A 20423-nucleotide genomic window follows, 5' to 3' on the forward strand; every position below is an offset into this window, starting at 1 on the left:
ATGAAAATATGCCATACATTTCTGATTTTAAAAAATATTCCAAGTTCAATTTTAAAAACTATCTTAATTTAATATTTGTTCTCCAAACAATAAGAAGAATTTTTTTATAACTTGTGGTAAGTGTTTTTTATAGTTTGCTTTGAAACTATTCTAAGAATTTTGATTTAAAATATGCTTTAAAATTTAAAATGTGGGTTTTTTTTAATGACTAAAAGCTACGTACTTTGTAATAATTAATGACGGAGTATAAGGAAACATTTATAATTTTTTACTCAATTTATGTATTCTTATTTAGGCACATTGCAATATATGGCACCAGAAGTTATTGATAAAGGACAACGTGGGTATGGTGCTCCTGTAAGTAAAAAAACCTTTCCTGTAAAACTATTTAAACTTAAAATTACCTTATTTAATTGTAATAAACATTTATATTTTCCTACATTGTTTATTTCTGATTTAACTATGTTGCTTTTGATTTAAGATCGATTACAAGAACTTTTCCATTGTTATGATCGAATCGAAACATGAACTGGTCAAAGAAAAATAATTACTACATTAAATTATATACTATATACTATCTATAAGAGACCCTGAACCTAAGAATTTTTGTTACTCCAGCTCTGCTCCCAGTTAAGAAATAAAAACTCAAGCACCAGCAATTTTACTATCGTCTTATGAGTTTTTTGAGTTTCAAATTTTAATTTTTATTATAAAATAAACATTGGAAAAATAAGATAATCATCAGCTTACACAGAAATTCAAATTTAATTAGCAGTTGAGTGATTTATTCATTTTCTTAAAAGAAGGAATTTAATAAATTCTCCTTCAAATTTGATTTTAAATCATTATAAATGTATTTTAATGACGAGAATAGCCTTTCTGTAGAAACTTGGCTAACAGGCAGTGCTGTTACAATGTGGCAGACCTTTGGATGTCTGTAAAAATCTTTGGAACGTGGTGAAATTTAGAGCTCCAGCTCCATGAAAAACAAAGCTCCGGAGCCTGCCATCTATTATAATTAATTCAAATTAAAAAGCATTACCTCTCATAATTTAAAGTTTAATATACCTTTTAGTGCTTAAAAGTAAGGTCAATTTTTTTAAATTTTAGAAGCATAATATTTTTGAAATAGATCAATTTGATATAGAATTAAAAATTAATATATATTTAAACGACAATTTTCACACTATTTTAATTATAGAGACGTACCAAAAATGTATTTATATTTATTTATATAGGCAGATATTTGGTCACTTGGTTGTACTGTAATTGAAATGGCTACAGGAAAACCACCATTTGGGGAAGTATGTACTGTTATAATATATTACTTATTTTCTTATATATTTTATACTTGTTTATTTTATTATATGTGTGGTTGTAAATTGTTATTTTACCCTTTTTTAGTTTTTTTAAGGTATAAAAACTACTGACTTAAGTAATATTTGCTTTACAATTATAACTTTAATCATCTATGCTGATCTTTCTGAATTGATTACTTTTTGTAATCACTGATAATCTGTTTAATCACAAGAATTTCATCGGGGAATTAAATACATTTGTATTTTGCTGCTTGATCTTCATTGCCAGGGTCTTTGACACTGTCAATGTAAACAAGATTATCACTAATTAAATCACTTTTTGAGTGATCTCATAGAGCTCTTGCTTCATTCTAGGAGGAAGAAAATTAATAATTACTGTTAATAAATTTTAACTCCTATTATGTAAAACACAATAAAAATGGCTTATGAAATTAATGTATGAAGTTAAGCTTCTTTTATTTCTAAACAGTGATGTGTAATTGTTTAAATTTCTGTTCTAATTTTAAATCATATACATAATCTAATTACAATATTTTGTTAAATAATCTCTTTTCTCTGCCATTACAGCTGGGTTCCCCACAGGCTGCTATGTTCAAAGTAGGATTTTATAAGATGCATCCTGAAGTTCCTCCAGGAATGTCTGAACGTGCTAAAAACTTCATATTAAGGTGTAGTAATGTGTTCTATGTCAGTATTTTTTCTGCTTGATGTGACCCATATTGAATTCACACGTGTGTAAATTATAATTCTCAACTACACTTGATTTTTGTTAGCATTTCCGCACATAAGCTTGTGTTTTTACTTGTGTTCCTTTCATGTTGTGCATCGTTAAATGAATGTATTTTAACGATGTAAGTCAATTTGAAATACAAACACACAATGTGTTCCATCCATGCTGTTTAAAAAGGAAATAAATTTAAGTTTAATTGGTTGCATTAAACAGTCAAAATGACTAAAACTGTTTATATCAATTTGTCAGGAGTTTTTGAAGTGAAAGTTGGTGACTACTTTAAAAAAAATTTTGAGGTGAGCAATAAAGAATTTTGAAATCTCTGCTCAGATAATATTTATTATGGCAAAAGAGGATTTGTGACGATATCAGCTCATATAAAGTGTAAAAAACAAAGCGAGAAAAAAAAATGTCTTCTCTTCTATCAACTTTAATTGTTCCATCTGCACCTCTTATTCAATAACCTGTAAATCTACCAATGAGTGATAGAATTACAAATGCTCAAACTTTGCTTTTAGGAGTAATGGCAGAACATAATTTGCTATTCACTTCTCCAGTATTTATCAATTTGTGTAAAGTTTTAGTCTGTGATAAAAATAAAATATTAAATCATTTATATTTATCTCTTAGTTATTTCTCACCTGTCAATAATACAGTAGTTTTTGAACATTTATCTAGCATTAAAGTATCTGGGGTTACCTCTGAAGTTTTGAAGAGAATAACTCACGGCATAATTTAATCACAGTTTTGATGCACTCCTGCAATGTTATGAGGGTATCTAAGTCTGGGCTGGAAAAGAGAATTCTGGAAAAAGCACCTCATTTGCTGAATGTGGATGGTGGTTCATGAAACATCGCCATTAAACAATTTTGTAAGCAATTTGAAGGGTATGGGGAAAAAAATTTGTGTGATATATATGACTTAAAATGGTCTGCAGATCAAAAAGAATGTCTGGCTGAAATTCGTCAAGTATTGGGGTTGTTAAATTTACCATTGTTGAAAATATGATTCATCTCCAATGGTTGACCTAGATGGTTCTTTATGTAATGTTGGAATGCTCAATTTTCTATTTTGTCTGCCAATGATGAAATTACATTTTTTTTTTATTTTGCATTCTCTGAGCAATTTATAAAGAAAATGGAATTATGGCTGGCTAGAAAAGGTAGAATTTCTTCAAAGTTATTTTTTCACTCAGGAAAAAAAACCTTTTTGATATTTTTTTGTCCTTCTATTGAAAAAATTTTTTAGTCTGTTTCATACCAAAAAGATAATGATCCATAAAATTCGTGATAAACAAGACAACTATTTGAATACTACAAGACAACTATTTGAATACAAGACAACTATAGGCCTGAAGCCTTAAAAGTCAACCAATTTATTTCGATTTGTCATCTGATAAAAATTTATTGAAAAAGCTGAAAAACTGTAGGGATTTACCCCTAAATATTTATAGAAAAAATATTAAAATGTTATGATGATTTCCTTTTTAAATTAAGCTAGTCAAGGGCATATTCAATGTGTCCAGTTTCTTCAAAGGAAAATAACTTTGAATAGTTCACTTCTGAAATGCGTTTCAGCCATTGATTGATTAGCGAGCACTCATTCCGTTTCAACGGATAAACTAAAAATTTTACCTAAACTTGTAAAAATGTGTTATCAGTTTTTTTTTTTTAAATAATAATAATTTAATACTCATTGGATATTCATGTATATCAAATGGATTAATGTCTACCATTTTATGAAGATGCTTCTAAAAATATTTTGAGAATTCATTTTTGGTCCGCTAGCTTTCGGAAATTTAAGAAATATGATGATGGCAAAAATGATGAAGGTATTGAGTTGCTTTCATGGTTCTCAAATAAAAAGTTCCTTCATTATGATGACAGATATACTTGATAAAGATTCGATTAACATGAAACTAAAAAAAAAAATTCTGCAATGCAGGCTATGAAATATAAACTGAGTCAAAAGAAATCAACCATAGATTTCTTTGAAGAAAAAAACTGATTGTTTGCATGATCCTGTGGCGAACAATCTATATCAAAATATAAGAACATGAAAAAGAGTGGAGAACTAAGGAAGAAAAGAGAAAAATGTTAGCTGTAATAGAAGACACTTCTAGGAAACTAGAGAATAAAGAAATGTGAGAAAAAATAAAGCAAAAGGAGGATTAATCTTAAAAGAAAGATGTGGCAAGAAAGAAGCAAATCAAGAAAGATTCTATTATAGCTTAAAAGTTTGTATATGAAATCAAGATAAAATCTATTATGTCAAGATAGATCAAAATATGTTTATAATCAAGAAAGTATTTTTTTTTTTTGTATATAATCAAGTAATCTGCATAGTACAATCATCATAAATAACTAAGTTAGTAATTTGACTGTTTTGTTATTTATTGTGTATATAAGTGTGTGTGTGTGATTCTGTTTTACATAGCTGCTAGCTTTTGAGATTGACGGAAAATGATTTTTTTTAGTGGTAGTACAATAGCAGTTCAACTGCTTATTGTAAGCAAAAATATTGTTAAATTTTGCCAGGAACAATTAATTTAAAATAATGGTTACTAAGCCTTATTTATTTCTTGATTTTCTTTAATATAGTAATGGTCAAAGTAGATTAAAATTATATTTGTTTAACCACGAATTTAAATGTTGCTATCACTTCAAATATGATATAAGAAGTTTTCAGTAATGTTTTTACATACCTTATTGATACCACAGTATTATATAGAGCCCCCTCCCCTAAACTCCATGGTGAAAGTTTAGTTTTTTTTTTTATTTTACTCCACTTTCATGCCTGATAAACTGTACCATTCAGTAAGATTTTTTAATTTATTTCGTTTTAGATGTTTCATCCCTGATCCAGATTCAAGAGCAACTGCATCCGATCTAATCGAAGACACATTTATTTCAGACAGCAGGAAGAAAAAAACGCACAATCGACCTCCTCCTCCAGAGTTAAACAGAAGTATTTCAGGTATATCTGTTATGTTATTATTATATTTTGGACTTAAAATTTTTTCCAATTTATTTTGATTTACATCTGCTGTATAGCTAAAAATAATTCAGTTCCAGAAAGGCCCAAAGTGGAAGCTAAACCTGATAGAGTGGAAAGATTTGCAAGTACGGGTGAGGAAGGGTAAGTTTTGCTACGTATATTCATGTTTTTCATTGCATTATTATTTTAATCATTTTTTATTACAACATTGCAAAAGCATGCTTAAAATTAAATATCTCTTAACGTTGGAAGACAATGATTGCTCTCATTCTCTTACATTCTTTGGCCTTGTTATTAAGCTTGCATATGTGAATGATCAATGTTAACATTTTACCTTATAATCTTGATTAACCTGTCTTCCCCCAATCTTCTGATATGCAAATTTGTGGCTCTAAAATTAGCTTTGATGTGCTAAATCTCAATCATAAAATATTGCTTAATGTGTTGACTGTGTTACCAAATTGTGTCTGAAGTTTGATGTCCTATAAATTTCCTAAAAGCTAATTGAAATACATACACAGTGTAATTATAATTAAAGCTACTTAGTATCCATTTTGGTAGACAGATGTTGATGAAACTTGGTATAGAATTAGAGGTTGGGCAGCCCCAAAGAGCAGGGCACATCGACCTGAGGTCTATTGCACCCAAACCCTGAATCGTGATTAACAAAAAAGCTTTAAAGCTCAAATAAAGTTCAGCAAACACCTGACAGGAACGTCTTGCAGTTCCCAGGTCTTAATACAATGTTGAGTCCGCTCAAATCTTTGAGCGGAATAGACCTCACAATCACAAAGTATATGTTGTGAAGCCTCCTCAAGATGACAACCTCAACAAAGAGAATCAGATTCAATACCTATTATGTATAGGTGTCTCCTGAGGGTGCAGTGACCAGTGAGAAGACCAATGATCTTCCTCAAACTGTTCCTGTTTAGCTTAAGAAGCTCTTTTTGACATACACTAAAACGGTCATGATTCTATTCTTTAGCTTGTCTCTGACCATCCGAGTTGTGCCATTGCTCATACGCAATTTTACCATAGAGCTTGAATATAGAAAAGCAAGTGAAAAACTAAAAATATAGCCAAAACAAAGCATACTTAACTTCCTCTCGAGTATTTTGATTTTAATTACTGTAAAGTAGTTGATAATAATAACATAACTAATACTTCAAAGAAAAATATTTGTAAAAAAAATATCATCTGCACTTGGAAACATTGTGAGTTCGTTTAGTGTGATGGGTGATCCTGCTATTCATTATCTACTCTTATAAATCATGAAATAATTCTTGATAAAGCTATTCATTATCTACTCTTACAAATCATGAAATAATTCTTGATAAAGCTATTCTAATTTCTTTTGGTATTTATTTTTGAACAATGTTTGCTTTTTAGGAAAATAGTTGCTAAAATTCCAGCCTTGTGCAAGTATGGAATAGTATTGAAATGAGATTTCTCATAGATATAACGCTCTTATCAACCCTACCATAAGACATTTTTTCTAATAACTGCAGATTACTATTAAATGATTAATCATTTGATTTGTAGCACCATAGACACAATATTGTTCTCTTCATCTCATACTGTTGTATACAGTTTGAGAGTCCTCTGGCTTGTGAGGTTCATTTTACTAATTTTTACACAGCACTTATTTTTCCCCATTTGTTCAGTTCATTCTCTTTTAAAAAAAATTTTTTAATCGAAATATCTAATTTATGTACCATTTTAAGATATTATGAAAAACACTTTGATATTTTAATAATGAGTGTAATCCTTTGAGATAAAATTAAAAGTGACTTAACAACAAATAGTAAAAGTTATTGAAACGGTAAATGTGTTTCGGTGACACATAGGTAAGACATAATGCCAGGGATAACAAGACAGAGTTGAAATATTCGACAGATATATTTATAAATTGATGTTGTGCAGAGAGAATTACTTCTAAGAATGAAAAGTACTCATAAGTTACAAAATCTATAATTTTCAAGGGAATTCTTGTTATAATAAAAAATTATAAAGAGTTCAAAAATTTAAAGTTTCTGTTTATTTAAGTTTTTTTAACAGAATTTATAATATTTTCTACTGTTATATTTTTATCTAAGTATTAATTCTTTATTTTTTTTTAAAAAAAATCATATTTCATCCTCTATTTTCACAGTGCACATGGGAATACTAATGCTGAACTGTTATTTCAATTTAATTTTTTTTATATAAATCTATTTTTTAACAGATAAGTAGACCATCTAACCATTTTGAAATATTCTGATCTAGATAGTTTTTTCTTAGAATTGAATAATTTTGAATTTATTGAAATAATTCAATTTAATTTATTCTATTTAATCAACTATTTCTGTAGCAAAATATTCTGAAATATGCTAAATTCAAGTATTTATAGTGTAACTCAAACTGCTTTCAAAATAGCATCAGAAAAGGTTGTATTTTACAATTATTTTGATATATTGAAATGGGGATGTAGATATTGATTCCTGTGGTGTGTTCTTAAAACTGTGTTCCATTTCAGTTTAGCTGTTGTACGTAAGAGCCCTTGCAACTCCCTTAGAATACCCCCTCAGAATTTTTCTTTTAGGTAAGCAAATCTTAAGTATAATATATGACTTATTTATGAAAAAATATTTGAAGATATCAAACTTATATTTAAAAGTTAATTTAAGGGATTTAATAAAAATATCTGTGTAAATGATTTTCTTAAAATTAGCTTTTGCTTTTTAGATATACTTTGGTTTATTATCTTTTCTTATTACAAAATAATTAATCTGTGTGTTAGAGTATCAATATGTAGGCAAAAAGTGACATTTAGCATGATAGAGCTAGAATCTGTTTGAGGAATATTTCAATTTTTAAAGATTTCCATCATTAACATTAGACCACTATTTCACTTTAAGAAGTAAAGCTTTTTGTTCATTGCTTGTAGATAATTGATATAACAGGAATTGATGAAATCTACATATTGAATATTAAGGTTTTTGTTTCAAATTGAATAGTAATCTTTTATTTATTAACATGATGACTTATAACGTTTTGAATACATATGAAAGGTAAAAAGGAATAAATTGTTTTCAATTAAATTGTCTTGCTGTATGAATATGTTTGAAAATAGTTTCTTAGTAAGCTATAACATAACTTTTACGATGCATGAAAAGAGATTTGTCTAACATTAGTTTGCAACATGCTCGCAGCTCAAGCAAATTTGTGTAAAAATCTGAGGCACCAACTCTGACTGTTATTGATGTTATCCTTGATTGTCCTTGAAGATTTGATTGTCTTTTTTTAATAATTTGGCTATTGTTACTATTACTATTAAAATTATGATTAAAGGTGACAATTTTTTTTTAACCATTTGTTTTATCCTTTTAACGGACAAAGAATCAAAATTTCTCTTTTAGACATCCGAATACCTAAAAATGTTAGAGTGATTCGTAATTTTTTTTATTTGGTTTTATTGTATTATGTACTAAAACATGATATTTTTAGATTGAAAATAAAAGAAAAAACATAAATCAAATTGTTTAAGTAATTAAAATTTCTTTAAAATAAACTGCTTCATTTTAAAAGCATTTAACTTTACAAATTATTATTTTGTTTATGTTGTGGTATTTATCAATAATAAACTTAGGGAATAAAGTATTAAAAGCCATAATGTTTATTTGATAATAATTTACAGCTAATATGATTGCTCATTGTTTGGCAAATAACTTGCAAAAATGCATTTTTTTTTTTTTTAAATCGGTTGTAAGTTGAAGTGTAGTCTGTTTCTTAGACATGTATAGTAGATGTTCATGCAAATTTTCAAGTAAATGGGTTTAACAGATTTTAAGATACAGTAGGAAACCGATTATCCGGAACGTTCGGGACCATCGCTATTCCGGATAACTGATTTTTCCGGTTTTCTGAATCCCTACAAAAAGCCGTTTTTTTATTGTTAAACCCAACTAAAAAAAATAAAAATGAAAATAATCTTAAAAAATAAGAAAAAACGATGAAGTAATACACTAATGATTATTTCCAAAATGATGCTAGGGTAAACATCTTTCAAAAAAGAAAGAAAAATCCTAAAATCTTATGAGGAAAAAAAAAATTTTTTTTTCAAAAATAGCGGGAAAATTTATCGAATTTCGTTCCGGTTTTTTGGTTTTCCGGTTTTCTGATTTCCGGATAACGGGTTCTGTACTGTATTTCATTTAAAAAATAGAAGAAGTAATGAGAAAACACATTTTGAAATATAAAACTAAATAGACAAGCCTTGGTATGTTGGCCTATTAGCAAACGCCTTTTTGAATTATTACCTATGTTTTAATTAAGATCAAAGCAATATTTAAATGGTTTTGAAAGGAAAAAAATTAACTTTTTTTTACTTTAAGTAAAATTTTAAAGTTTGCGTGTTTAGGCTTAATTATCCTAAAAAAAATTTTAGGTACCTTAAACCAATATGTATTTTACTCCAGGTAACTGTAGAGTTCAGACCTATAAACCCCATTGGTTTTATGTTTGTGTCTAGCCCTCCTTTGTTTCATTGTTGTAAGATTTTATTTAAATTCATCAATGCAGAATAATAATTTTTTAACTGATCCTCTATCAAAGTTTTTTGAAAAATATATTTTTTGCCATTACCTGCAAGTAAAACAGACAATATCTTAGCTTCTCATTTATAAAGCAGTAATTATATTGGATACCGATTAAAGTTCCTTAGTTCCGAGGACTAAGGATCGGGGTTTATCAATTTATTAGTTTTAATTTCAGTGTTTTCATGTTCTTTTAAAGAATTTTAACACTCTTTAAATTTTTGTGACTTGTTTATGAATAATTTATAATTTTTAAAGCATTAGTTATTTTGAACTTAAATATGTTCTGTTGTCTACACTTCTTAAGTATTCTTTTTATGTTTAAGTTTATCAAAAACTTTAAATCCACTTTTTAAAGGTATTATCTATGCTTTAATAGAAGCAATTAAAAAAAACAATGGAAATAAAAATGCTTAAAAAAAGAAAAAAAACATCAAATTTTAGTTTTGAATTATTTAGTTGTTAAGTATTAAATAAATGTAATATTATGTGCTGTCATTGTATGTAGTATATGCATGTCAACAATCAAATACTACTTAATATTAAAGCATGAAATAGAAAGCATGGTAAAAATCATCAAAAATGATTTATCACATTGATTGCCGTGTCACGCATGTTCGGGTGACAGCAAGTTTCTGATCGGGCCGCGTGAACCATATTGGGGTGGCGCTTATTTGACTACTTGTGAGGGATATTCGTATGTATTTGAAAAGATATTTCACAGGAAGTAACCAAACTATTGAATTGTTATAATAGCAATATAAAAATGATTTATTAAGAAAATTATTGTGAGCCTCATAAAAGCTTGTTCACTGCTATTTGAACCACTAAGAAATAAGTTTTCCATTTTTCTTTTCAAAATTTTAACGAATTAGGGTAAAGATTTTAAGTTATACTCCTCTTTACTCTGCAAAGATTCAAACTGATTGTGTAAAGTTGCGAGATGAGAAACAGGTGCAAAGCAACAGATGCAAATGAACAGACATGATACCATGGGAACAAACAAAGCGAGATATTATTCGTGTGACATCAGAGACTCGCATTATTAAAATATCGATCAGAGTACTTAGCAGAATACGCTTTGTACAGCGGTATTCGTGGCCTGAAAGAGATTTCACTGTAAACATGTGTGGCAGTCAACGTGTTAAAGCAGCCATAGGTTCACTCAAGTTTTCTGGTAGAACTACACTGTCACTTCCAGTTAAAACAAAACTTCATCTATGTGTTATTTTTCATAAAGAAATATATATATTTTTGTTTGCTATAATAATCTTCAATGGCAGTTACATGAAGTTCATTTGAAATGCCTTGTATATTTAAAATCTTAGGTACCATGTACAAATAACTAAATACTCATAGTATTATAAGCATGATACTGATGATTGAATGTATATATATTTTATTTATTTTTTGTTCACACTGTAAAAATGTTTAGTTCTTTAATATTTTTTTAAGTTACTAGAAACAAATTCTAAAAGTATGAAAATGCTTGAAGCAATTATTCACAAAACAGGAATGAAAATATGCATGACTTTATTGTCAAAAAAAATAGCATACATTTAGTCAATTACCTATGTTATAGATATAAGAATAAAAATTATTTTTATTTTTTTTATTGAAGAACTATTACTATTACTTTTTTTATTGAAGAACTATTATAAATATCAAATTTGATGTGAATTTGGATTTCTCAAGGTGTGTGCTGAGGGTGGACAACTCTTTCTTACTGATTCCTGTATTGAGATTAGTATAAGCATTTGTTTTTCTCCTTTTGGAAAAAGCTAAAGTATGATAGTCTTAAATTTAAATAAAATTTAAACATAAAATTTTTGTATGTAACTTTATTATATTTAATATTTGCCAATTGTGCTAAGCTTAAGCTTTATTTTTACAGTAATAATTTGAAGTCACAGACAAATTTTAATTTTTGAGACTAGTGCTGCTGATTGATTTAATAAATTCTGCTACCAGTGGTCAGACTTTCATCAACTTTTTCATTATGAGTCACCAAGTTAAAAAGTTTGATTGTCTAGTATATACATTTCTTTCCATGTATGGTAACTTAACGTTATCTTTGATTTTATTGAAAAATACATTGAAACTATTTATTTTGATTTCAATTGTTTCTCAGACTTATTTTCTTTATATTCGCGTTCGTTATTTTGTTTATTACTTTATTGTGTCTAATCCATTTTCTCTCAAATTTTCGAATTTTTTTTCTTAAATAACTGCTGATGCAATCTCTACTAAAAAAGTAAGGCCAATTTATTTTTAAATTAATACATTATGAGCAGAACTATATGAGATCTAATCATAACCTTCATTGAGTAGCCATTTGTCCTCAGCTGTAATGACTGCATAACTCAAAATGCAATTTTTAGAACATTTTTTCATTATGTCAATTCTTTTTCATTATTCTTTTTTTTTCTTTTCTTTTCTTTTTTTTCCTATTTAGTTTCGATTTGGATAGTTTTTTGTCATTCTAAAATATTTTATTTATTTGTTTTATTCATTTATGATAAGGAATATGAAGCTGTTTCAACGCAATTACAAGGCATTTTTAAGGTGGACAAAATAGAACATAATCATATCAAATATGAAAAAAATCACTTTTAACAATTTAACGTCACAGTATTAAATTTAAAAATTAATGCACAGTTTTATTTGATAATTGTGCTCAGAAACACATTTCTTTAATTGCTCATAACTGCTATTTGAAATTGAGCATCAGTCGTATGGTTGGAGGTAAAAATTATTAAATTATTTTGCAGTTTTTCAGTGTTAGACAAATAAAAACTGAAGCTTTCAGAATTTTTGGTAATTTTCCGACATTTTAAAAGCCCCACTTCGAGTGAACTTAGATAAATTGGCTTTTTATATAAACTTTTGAGTCATCTAGATGTAGTCACATGAAAAATAATTTTAAATCAAATTTACTAAGCAAGGAATAATATATTAAAACATAGACTTAGCTACCAGTAGAAGAAATTTTTTTCTGAAAAGTAGAAAGTTAGCAGCCCTGTGTTTATAGTATGTGGTAACAGCCTAATGTTTTTTTTTTTTTTTTTAATGATATCTGGTAATGGCCTGAAATATTTTTTTCTTCTCTTTTACAATCATGATTTGCTCTTAATTTATTGCTGCTGATTGATATTCGTACTACTTTTTCTTGTTAATTTCCTGATTTAGCTGAAACATTAAGTGCTAAGTCAAAATTACAGCAGATATTTCTTAACGTGGAAAATAAGATATCATGGAGATCAGCCTCAGGAGTATAAACATCTTACCCAAGCAAATAACTTATAAAATCAAATTTGTGTTAGATTTTTTAATGGAGAAGTTAAACAAAATTTAAATGATTTCTATTGTATATTTATGTATTTTAATATGTTAAGTAATCTCTTTAACATTTAGATGTTTATACTCGATTTAAGTTTATGTATTTACATACATATTTTTGTAAATTGTAGTTCTTCAGATTCTTCTACCGATACAAGGCGTTCTAGTACCGGGCTTCTTAGTCCTCCCATTGATAGCCCCCAGATAGAGACTGAACAGGGAAATTTCTATTTGCTAAAAAAAGACTCTCAAAGAAGAGCTTTTATACACAAAGTTCTTTTAGAAAATGCTGATGTGGTATGTTATAAGTCTAAATTTAATATTCCTTTTTTTTTAATTTTTTCACTATGTGTCACTTATGTACTGTAAAGAATGTTTTACTTTTTCGAACTGTGTTATATTTATAGTTAATTAAACAAATTCACCATACTTAACTTTTGATTTCAGATATGTGATATTTGGATGAAAGAATTGAATGCAAAAACTCCTGAATCAGCTTTAACTATGGTGACTACTAAGATTTTACTTTCCATTTTTGAACTCTTTGTGTTGATTTATTATTTTACCCATTTCATTTTTGATGCTCATGCATTCAAAAAAATTTATTTAATTTTATTTCAATTTTCATTTCTCATATTCATGTGATGTTATAAGTTGCTTCTAATTTTTAACAACAATTTCTTACTAATTCTGTTGTGTCTGTCTGTTCTAATTGTGTTAATTTCTAAGAAAGAGAGACATTAAAAAAAAAATTTCCCCTTCAGTTAACTTGGAGTTATACAAGCAACCTTTCCCTCTTTTTTGAGCCAGACTTTATTCATAGCATTTGCGTGCACAAATGCTGTGGATCAAGTCTGAATCAATGCCATTTAGGATTGAGACAATATAAACCTCACATTTATAGCTTTCAACTTACCTATCAAACTTTTGCTCATGTTATAGCAAGTGTATCGATAAACACACAAGTGCCACAATGTCTCGGTGATTATGGCACTGATTGTCATTTTATTTTATATCCGTTGTTGAACAGCCGGCCTTGTTTTGGGTTTACGACTACGTATGTACTCCGTAGCCTTGTAATTTTGAGCCTATCTTGAAGACAAGGGAACTCCTGGATCAGTACCCCCAGAGGTATGATTTGTTATGAGAACATGAAGGACCTTGGACATGTGCCCATTGTCCTATCACCAATCGCAACTTGAAGCCCTCCCAGCTTAGCTTGATCAGCTTGTCTGTGAAGTAAAGGTGACCTATGTGCTGTGCTGACCACATTGCCAAAGTCATGCCGTTGGTCACAAATCTGTGGAGCTTAACCTTCATGAGCCCCCTGGCCCACGAAGGGCTGTTGCTTTAATGCTTTATTTTTATAAACATATAATTTGTATGAATAAAAATCTCATTAGTTAAGTATTCCATGTTCCCATAACAAATCATACCTCTGGGGGTTCTTATCCAGGAGCTTCCTTGTCTTCTTGATTGGTTCAAAATTACAAGGCTGCGAACATTAGTAGTTGTAAACTCAAAATTGAGTCGGCTGTTCAACGACAGCTGTACATACTTGTTACATCAAGCCTTTGCTGTGTACTGTTAAGCTAAATAGTATAGGTAAATTTTAAAAAAATAATATTTTTATAGATAGCTTTTAAAACCTTTATAAAATCAGATTTTCTATAAAATTGTGGTTTTATATTTATTATAATTGAAAAAAATGTATCTAACACTATCAAATATTAATATTTTTATCTGATCTGGATATATTTATTAAAAATTAATTTGTCTTTTTTTAAGAAATATATCCAGATATAAAAAAAATTTGAAATTATAGCTTTAAATGTAAAGATGGATATAAGCATTTCCATCTGTTTTATGAAAAAGTTGTAGTCAATTTATACAAGCATTTTAAAGTGTATGTTGGATGGTTAAGGATCTCAATGAATGAAATACATGACTTATTTTTGATGATGTATCCCTGAAATTAATAAGTATAAGTTTTTCTAAATTTTTAATTAATGTATTTTGTAGGAACATTTAAATATTTTATTAGATGGATTGAGAGAATATATTCCAGAGCAAATTAAAATGCCTATTCAGCAAGCAATAAGTAAGTGTATATTTTGAATTATCTCTTGCCTGAAAATTTCTGTATTCATCTCTCTGTGTTTAGTCTAATTTTAAATTTTCAGTTATATGTTTCTATTATATAATGTTTTTCAAGTTGACTATTTATTGGGTTAAGGAAATTCTTTATATTAAAAAAACTTAATTACCTGATGGTATATGTATTGGAAACGTGCAATATTTTAGAAAATAGGAATGATTTTTTTTCTCACTTAACTTTAGATAACTGAATATTCATCTAATGGATTATAAATTTTTGCCAGTTTTAGGAAATCAACTTAATACTATTGCACTTTAACAATTTCAAACAGTGCTAATGCTAAATTTTATCACTTATCTGCATTTAAATCAAATATTATTTATAGAAACATGAAATTAAGCCAGTTTTTAATTGGTAGTTTTATGAATTAAATGCTTAGTTACAGAGTAACTCTGGGTTATGTTTAGTTATCTAAGATTAAAAAACAAATAAATTATTAAAATATGAATTGTTATATATTTATTTAAGGTAATTTTTTAACATTATTTTCATAATTGATAGCTATCACAACTGATTTGGCTTGGACCATTTCTTAAAGATAATTTTCTGGACTGCTATAAATAAGAAGAGGATGTTAAAGAATTTCTTAACCCTTTAAATTAACACCTGTTAATTGTACTGCTCTAGGAAATTTACGTTTAGCTAGAAATTTTTTTAAAATATCTCTACAAATAACTCCTTAGGCAAAAACATTCTTGTGTGAGATAAATGTTACTCATTTTTTCACCCTGTATGTTAAATATTGTTTTTAATACAGTAGAGTAGGGGTGCTCGACCTGCGGCCCGCGGGCCAAATGCGGCCCGCCAACCCTCGATGTGCGGCCCGCGGCCGCAATCTGAACAAAGTGAAAAAAAAAATTAAATATTTGTTTTTGAAAAATAATAAAAAAAATTCGGTAATTTAAATTTACAGTTTTAAGTTTTTGACGCACCCAATCTCAATCAATGTAGTTTTTCGATGGTTAACGCTACGGATTTCAGCATAGTTTTAAAAATCCCAATATTTTTAATACATCATTATTACGATTTACGAATTTTAATTACCACTTTTGACGCTTTTCGTATGTGCCGATTCCAATGACTTTTCGGTAGTTATTGCTACCCATTTTCAAGTGTTTCTGAAATAGCGATTTTTGAAAGTTATGAAACACTTTATTTGTGCAAACTTCATGGAAAATCTAAATGACTTTAGATCCTTTCTTCAACAGTTATTGCTGCACGCCCGGTTTTTAAAACTTCGATATTTTAGCATGATATTATTACGAATCGCTCATTTAGATAACCATTTTTTGACATGGCTTATTTGTAACGATTTTATCGCGAATCAAATTATTTTACAATCGTTATTTTAGAAATTATTGCTACACATTTCTACAAGGTTTTGAAAGTACCGATATTTTTAATACGCTATTGCGACATTTTAATTTCAAATCTCGCATTTAAATTACATAAAATTTTGATGGACTTTATTTACTCCAATTTCATCTGAAATATTAAAGTATTTTGGTTATTGTTTTAGTAGTTATTACGTTTTCCCCGTGATTTAAAAAGATTATGATATTTTTAATACTTTGACAGCAAGCGAGTTTTGAATTGCGCATTAAAATAATTATTTTTTACGTGCTTTGTTTGTGCCGATTTTATCATTTGCGTTGTACCGATTTTAACACGAATTTTTTTTAAAAGGTTTTTCGAAAGTGTTTTTTCTTCTTTCCCGTTATTGCTGCATTTTTATTTGTGATTTAGAATATACCTGATATTTTCACACAATATTACAACTCGTGAAATTCGATTCAGCTTTAATTTTTTTCGTAACTTAAAAAGTAATTACGTATCTTAGCCAAATCAAAACCTTCCCAGGAAAAAAAACCGAGATGTGTTTAAACGCGGTCCGTTTTGCAAAAAATAAATAAATAAATAAATAATTCAAAAAACGGCATAATTCTTAAGTCCCATGAACACGTGCAAGTTTAACAACACACATCGAACCTATTCTTTTTGTTGTCACATGTAATTTAAAAGTCATACATCGTAATTTGTATTTACGCTATCTCAAAATTGCTCAATTGCTTTAATGGCTCAAAAAATATCACATGATCAAGTACATAAAATTATCAAAATATTCAAAGATTTTGCAAATTACAGTGTAACCATTAAAAAATTTTTTAAACCATTTTCTATCTTCTTGGAGCATTTTATATCATTTATGATTATATGCTGGGAAATGATTTGTATATCATTAAATTTTAACTGTATAAAAAATTTAATCAAGATAAGTTTCAAAAAGTAATGTAAATTTTATTGATTGTTAATTGATTGTGTATTAATTGTAAATAGTAAGTGTCATGTTAAAAATATATTCGTCATAAAAAGTTGTAAGCAAGTATCTTAATAGTTTTTTATTATTAAGGAATATAGTTCCTTAAAATTTAATGTGTTTTCTTCTTTCTTTTTCTTTCCTCTCATAGCCTCTTATTATTAATTTAAAATAAAAATGTCTGAAAGATAAAGCACATTCCCTAATAAATGCTAAGTCTTATTTTCCACTTAAGGGGTTTAGTTTCAGTTTTAATAATTTTTAACCCTATAAACTTTCTTTAAATCAAAGTATTTAACTTGAATTTATATTAATGACTGGAATATTTATTTATTTGAAATTTAATTCTATGAAAAAAAAATTTACGTTAAAATTTATGTTTAAATGGACTTTTGTATTTTGTAATGTGATAAGAAAAATTTCAATTTTTCCATAGTTTTTTAATTATTTCAATTTATCTAAATTTTTTCCGATAAATTTATTCTGATTTTCGAATTCTGTTTTCCTTCTTAAGTAATCAGTTTTGCACTTTCTAATTTTAAACGTTTTAAAGTATTGTATTTTCTGCAAAGAGATTACAAGGTTAACCGACAAAAAGAATTTAGTGTTATATAAACAATGATGTTTATATAACAATCACCACCAACAATTGCTTTCAATATGTCGGTCTAAACACTTTGGCATGCGGCCCTTCATTGGTCAATCTGCTGTGCATGTGGCCCTTCACTGAAAAAGGTTGTGCACCCCTACAGTAGAGACAAATATTGTAAAAAATATAATATAATCTCATTGTGGATACAAAGTTAATTTGATCTATTTTATTTTTAAAAATATAGTTAATTATTGATATTAATATTTTAATCACGGTAATCTTGAAAATTATTTAATTTGCAGGTAGAGTCAAAGAAGATGTAGATTTTGATGGCATAGCGGTCAACCAAATGCATTTAGCCCTATATGTTTTTCAAGATGCTGTAAGTTAATGTTAGCTTATTTCTGTAATCTATATCTAAAAATAATTTTTACTTGTGTTATTGATATACGGTGTGCTAAATGAAAAGAAAGAACCATTTTGAATAACTTTTGACACTATAATCAAATTTTCACATGCTAGGACTCTATCTTAAAGTTGAAAAGGAGTGATCTAAATATGTTAATTAGTTTGTGTAAACATAGACCGCTTTTCCGACCAAACAAATAGAACCAAACTTCCTAATATTATTTGTGCAAGGAATCGAAATCTGTTGAAAAAAGGGTATGTTTTCTCAAAGAAAATACGTTTTTGTGTCTAATCTCGTAATGTAAAATATTGACTGGACAAATGGATTAACATATTTAAAGTTACCCTGTGAACCTTTAGTTCTAGTATGGGAAAATCTGATCCTTAGATCCAATGTTATTCAGAGTTTTTTTTTTTTAGAGTGTTTTTTTTTGCAATGTACTGTAACTGATTGGTCTCTATTAATTGATATTTTGGTGTTGCATTAGTGTGGAATTGTTATATGTTATGAAATTTAAACATTTATCCCTTATTGAAAACAAATTATAAAGATGTTCTATTGCCTCTTTTGAAGTCTCAACTATTTTTTTAACTTTTGTTTATTGTATAAGAATTTTAAACCAATGTATATTTATATATTTTAAAATTTTATTTTACTACTCAAATACCTTTAAATGTGTTTTAAAAAAATAGTGTTGATTAAGTAGAAGCAAAACTCTCATAATTCATTCCGTAGAAAGGAGCAATGTAAACAAAGTGAAAATATTTACATTAAAAAGTTTTAATGCATATTTGTACCTGAAAAACAATGTAAGTAATGTACATATCATGGATTGTGCTTTTATTATTACTTATATTTTCTTGTCATTCTGACTATTTATAATTCATAAAAACAGTTAATAATACGTTAACTAGAATGTAATGTTACTAAAGTATAATTTTTCAAGAATTCATCTGAATTTTGACAGTTTAAATTTTAAAATAGTGTTTACAGTAAAGAGTTCAGGGGTCTGTCCAGACCGAATTTACTGCCGTTTAGCGGTAGTTTCACAAATTTAATTTTAGGAAAAACGGTAGTTTCACAAGATACTTTTTCTTAAAATTTTATTTGTGTATTCCTTAAGAAATGATAAATCCGTATTCTTGCCATATTTTTGTGTTGGATTTTTAATTTTTCACAAATTATGTTTGAATTTTCACAAAATAGGTACCTCTCAGAAAAACCTAGACAGACCCCTGGAGTTTGATTTATTGATTGTCAATGGAAGAAGGAAAAGATATAAGAAATCATTTAAAGATTAAACTAAAACTTACAAATTTACTAATAAAACTAAATAAAAACATCAGAAATGTGAATGCGTTATTATGTTTGAGAAACTTCTTTAAATGAACTATTTGCAATATTAACAGCCATAATATTTATTAACAAGTGATTTCCAATTAAATCTCAGAACTTCTTCATTCCTTATTACTTCATACACTTTTTTCTAAAAATGTCATGAACTTTCATTTTGTTATTTTTTTATTGATATGAGATGATTATCTGTAGTTAAATATTCTATGTTTTTGAAAGAAAGTAACTCTGAAATTCATTGTAAACATTTCATCAAATGCTAGTTTTGTTTATCAAATTTGGACTGTATTACAAATTTCCAATTTTATATTAGTAAAATTTACATTCATTCCAATCTTATATTCATCTCTAAAAGTAAAGAACATTAAACCTTTTTTTAGTTTCCCTATTGATTTATAATAATTTCTGAGAAAATAACTTTTTGCAGCTAATATTCAACTTTTTATTTTCAGGTAAAAGGAGTATTGAGACAACAGAATATAATGCCGCATTGGGTTTTTGCTCTAGATAATTTAGTTAGGAATTCTGTACAAGCAGCTATTAGTATATTGTCTCCAGGTAATTTATTTACATTTTATATGATTTTGTATTAATTTTTGTTTAAATAATTTTAAGTTCTTGCGATAATTGTCTCA

The 20423-nt window shown here is 27.7% G+C and overlaps 1 protein-coding gene across 14 annotated transcripts in view; it reads left to right on the top strand.

Moving 5' to 3' along the window:
* Positions 1 to 20423, top strand: part of LOC107443091 (mitogen-activated protein kinase kinase kinase 15) — a 60653-nt gene that overhangs the window by 30976 nt on the left and 9254 nt on the right. For 4 of the 14 annotated variants that reach the window (XM_043054119.3, XM_043054120.3, XM_043054118.3 and 1 more), the window contains exons 20-30: positions 296 to 357; positions 1239 to 1304; positions 1887 to 1987; positions 4895 to 5025; positions 5103 to 5187; positions 7562 to 7627; positions 13091 to 13256; positions 13407 to 13466; positions 14982 to 15060; positions 18329 to 18408; positions 20241 to 20346. In XM_043054119.3, coding sequence (XP_042910053.2) covers positions 296 to 357; positions 1239 to 1304; positions 1887 to 1987; positions 4895 to 5025; positions 5103 to 5187; positions 7562 to 7627; positions 13091 to 13256; positions 13407 to 13466; positions 14982 to 15060; positions 18329 to 18408; positions 20241 to 20346 — 1002 coding nt within the window. The remainder of the gene's footprint in view (positions 1 to 295; positions 358 to 1238; positions 1305 to 1886; positions 1988 to 4894; positions 5026 to 5102; positions 5188 to 7561; positions 7628 to 13090; positions 13257 to 13406; positions 13467 to 14981; positions 15061 to 18328; positions 18409 to 20240; positions 20347 to 20423) is intronic. The other 10 variants (XM_071186819.2, XM_043054121.3, XM_043054124.3 and 7 more) reach the window with 5 other exon arrangements.

This window comes from Parasteatoda tepidariorum, chromosome 9, assembly GCF_982258835.1.
Source record: "Parasteatoda tepidariorum strain Cologne lab strain chromosome 9, Ptep-v5.0, whole genome shotgun sequence".
Lineage (NCBI taxonomy): Eukaryota > Metazoa > Arthropoda > Arachnida > Araneae > Theridiidae > Parasteatoda > Parasteatoda tepidariorum.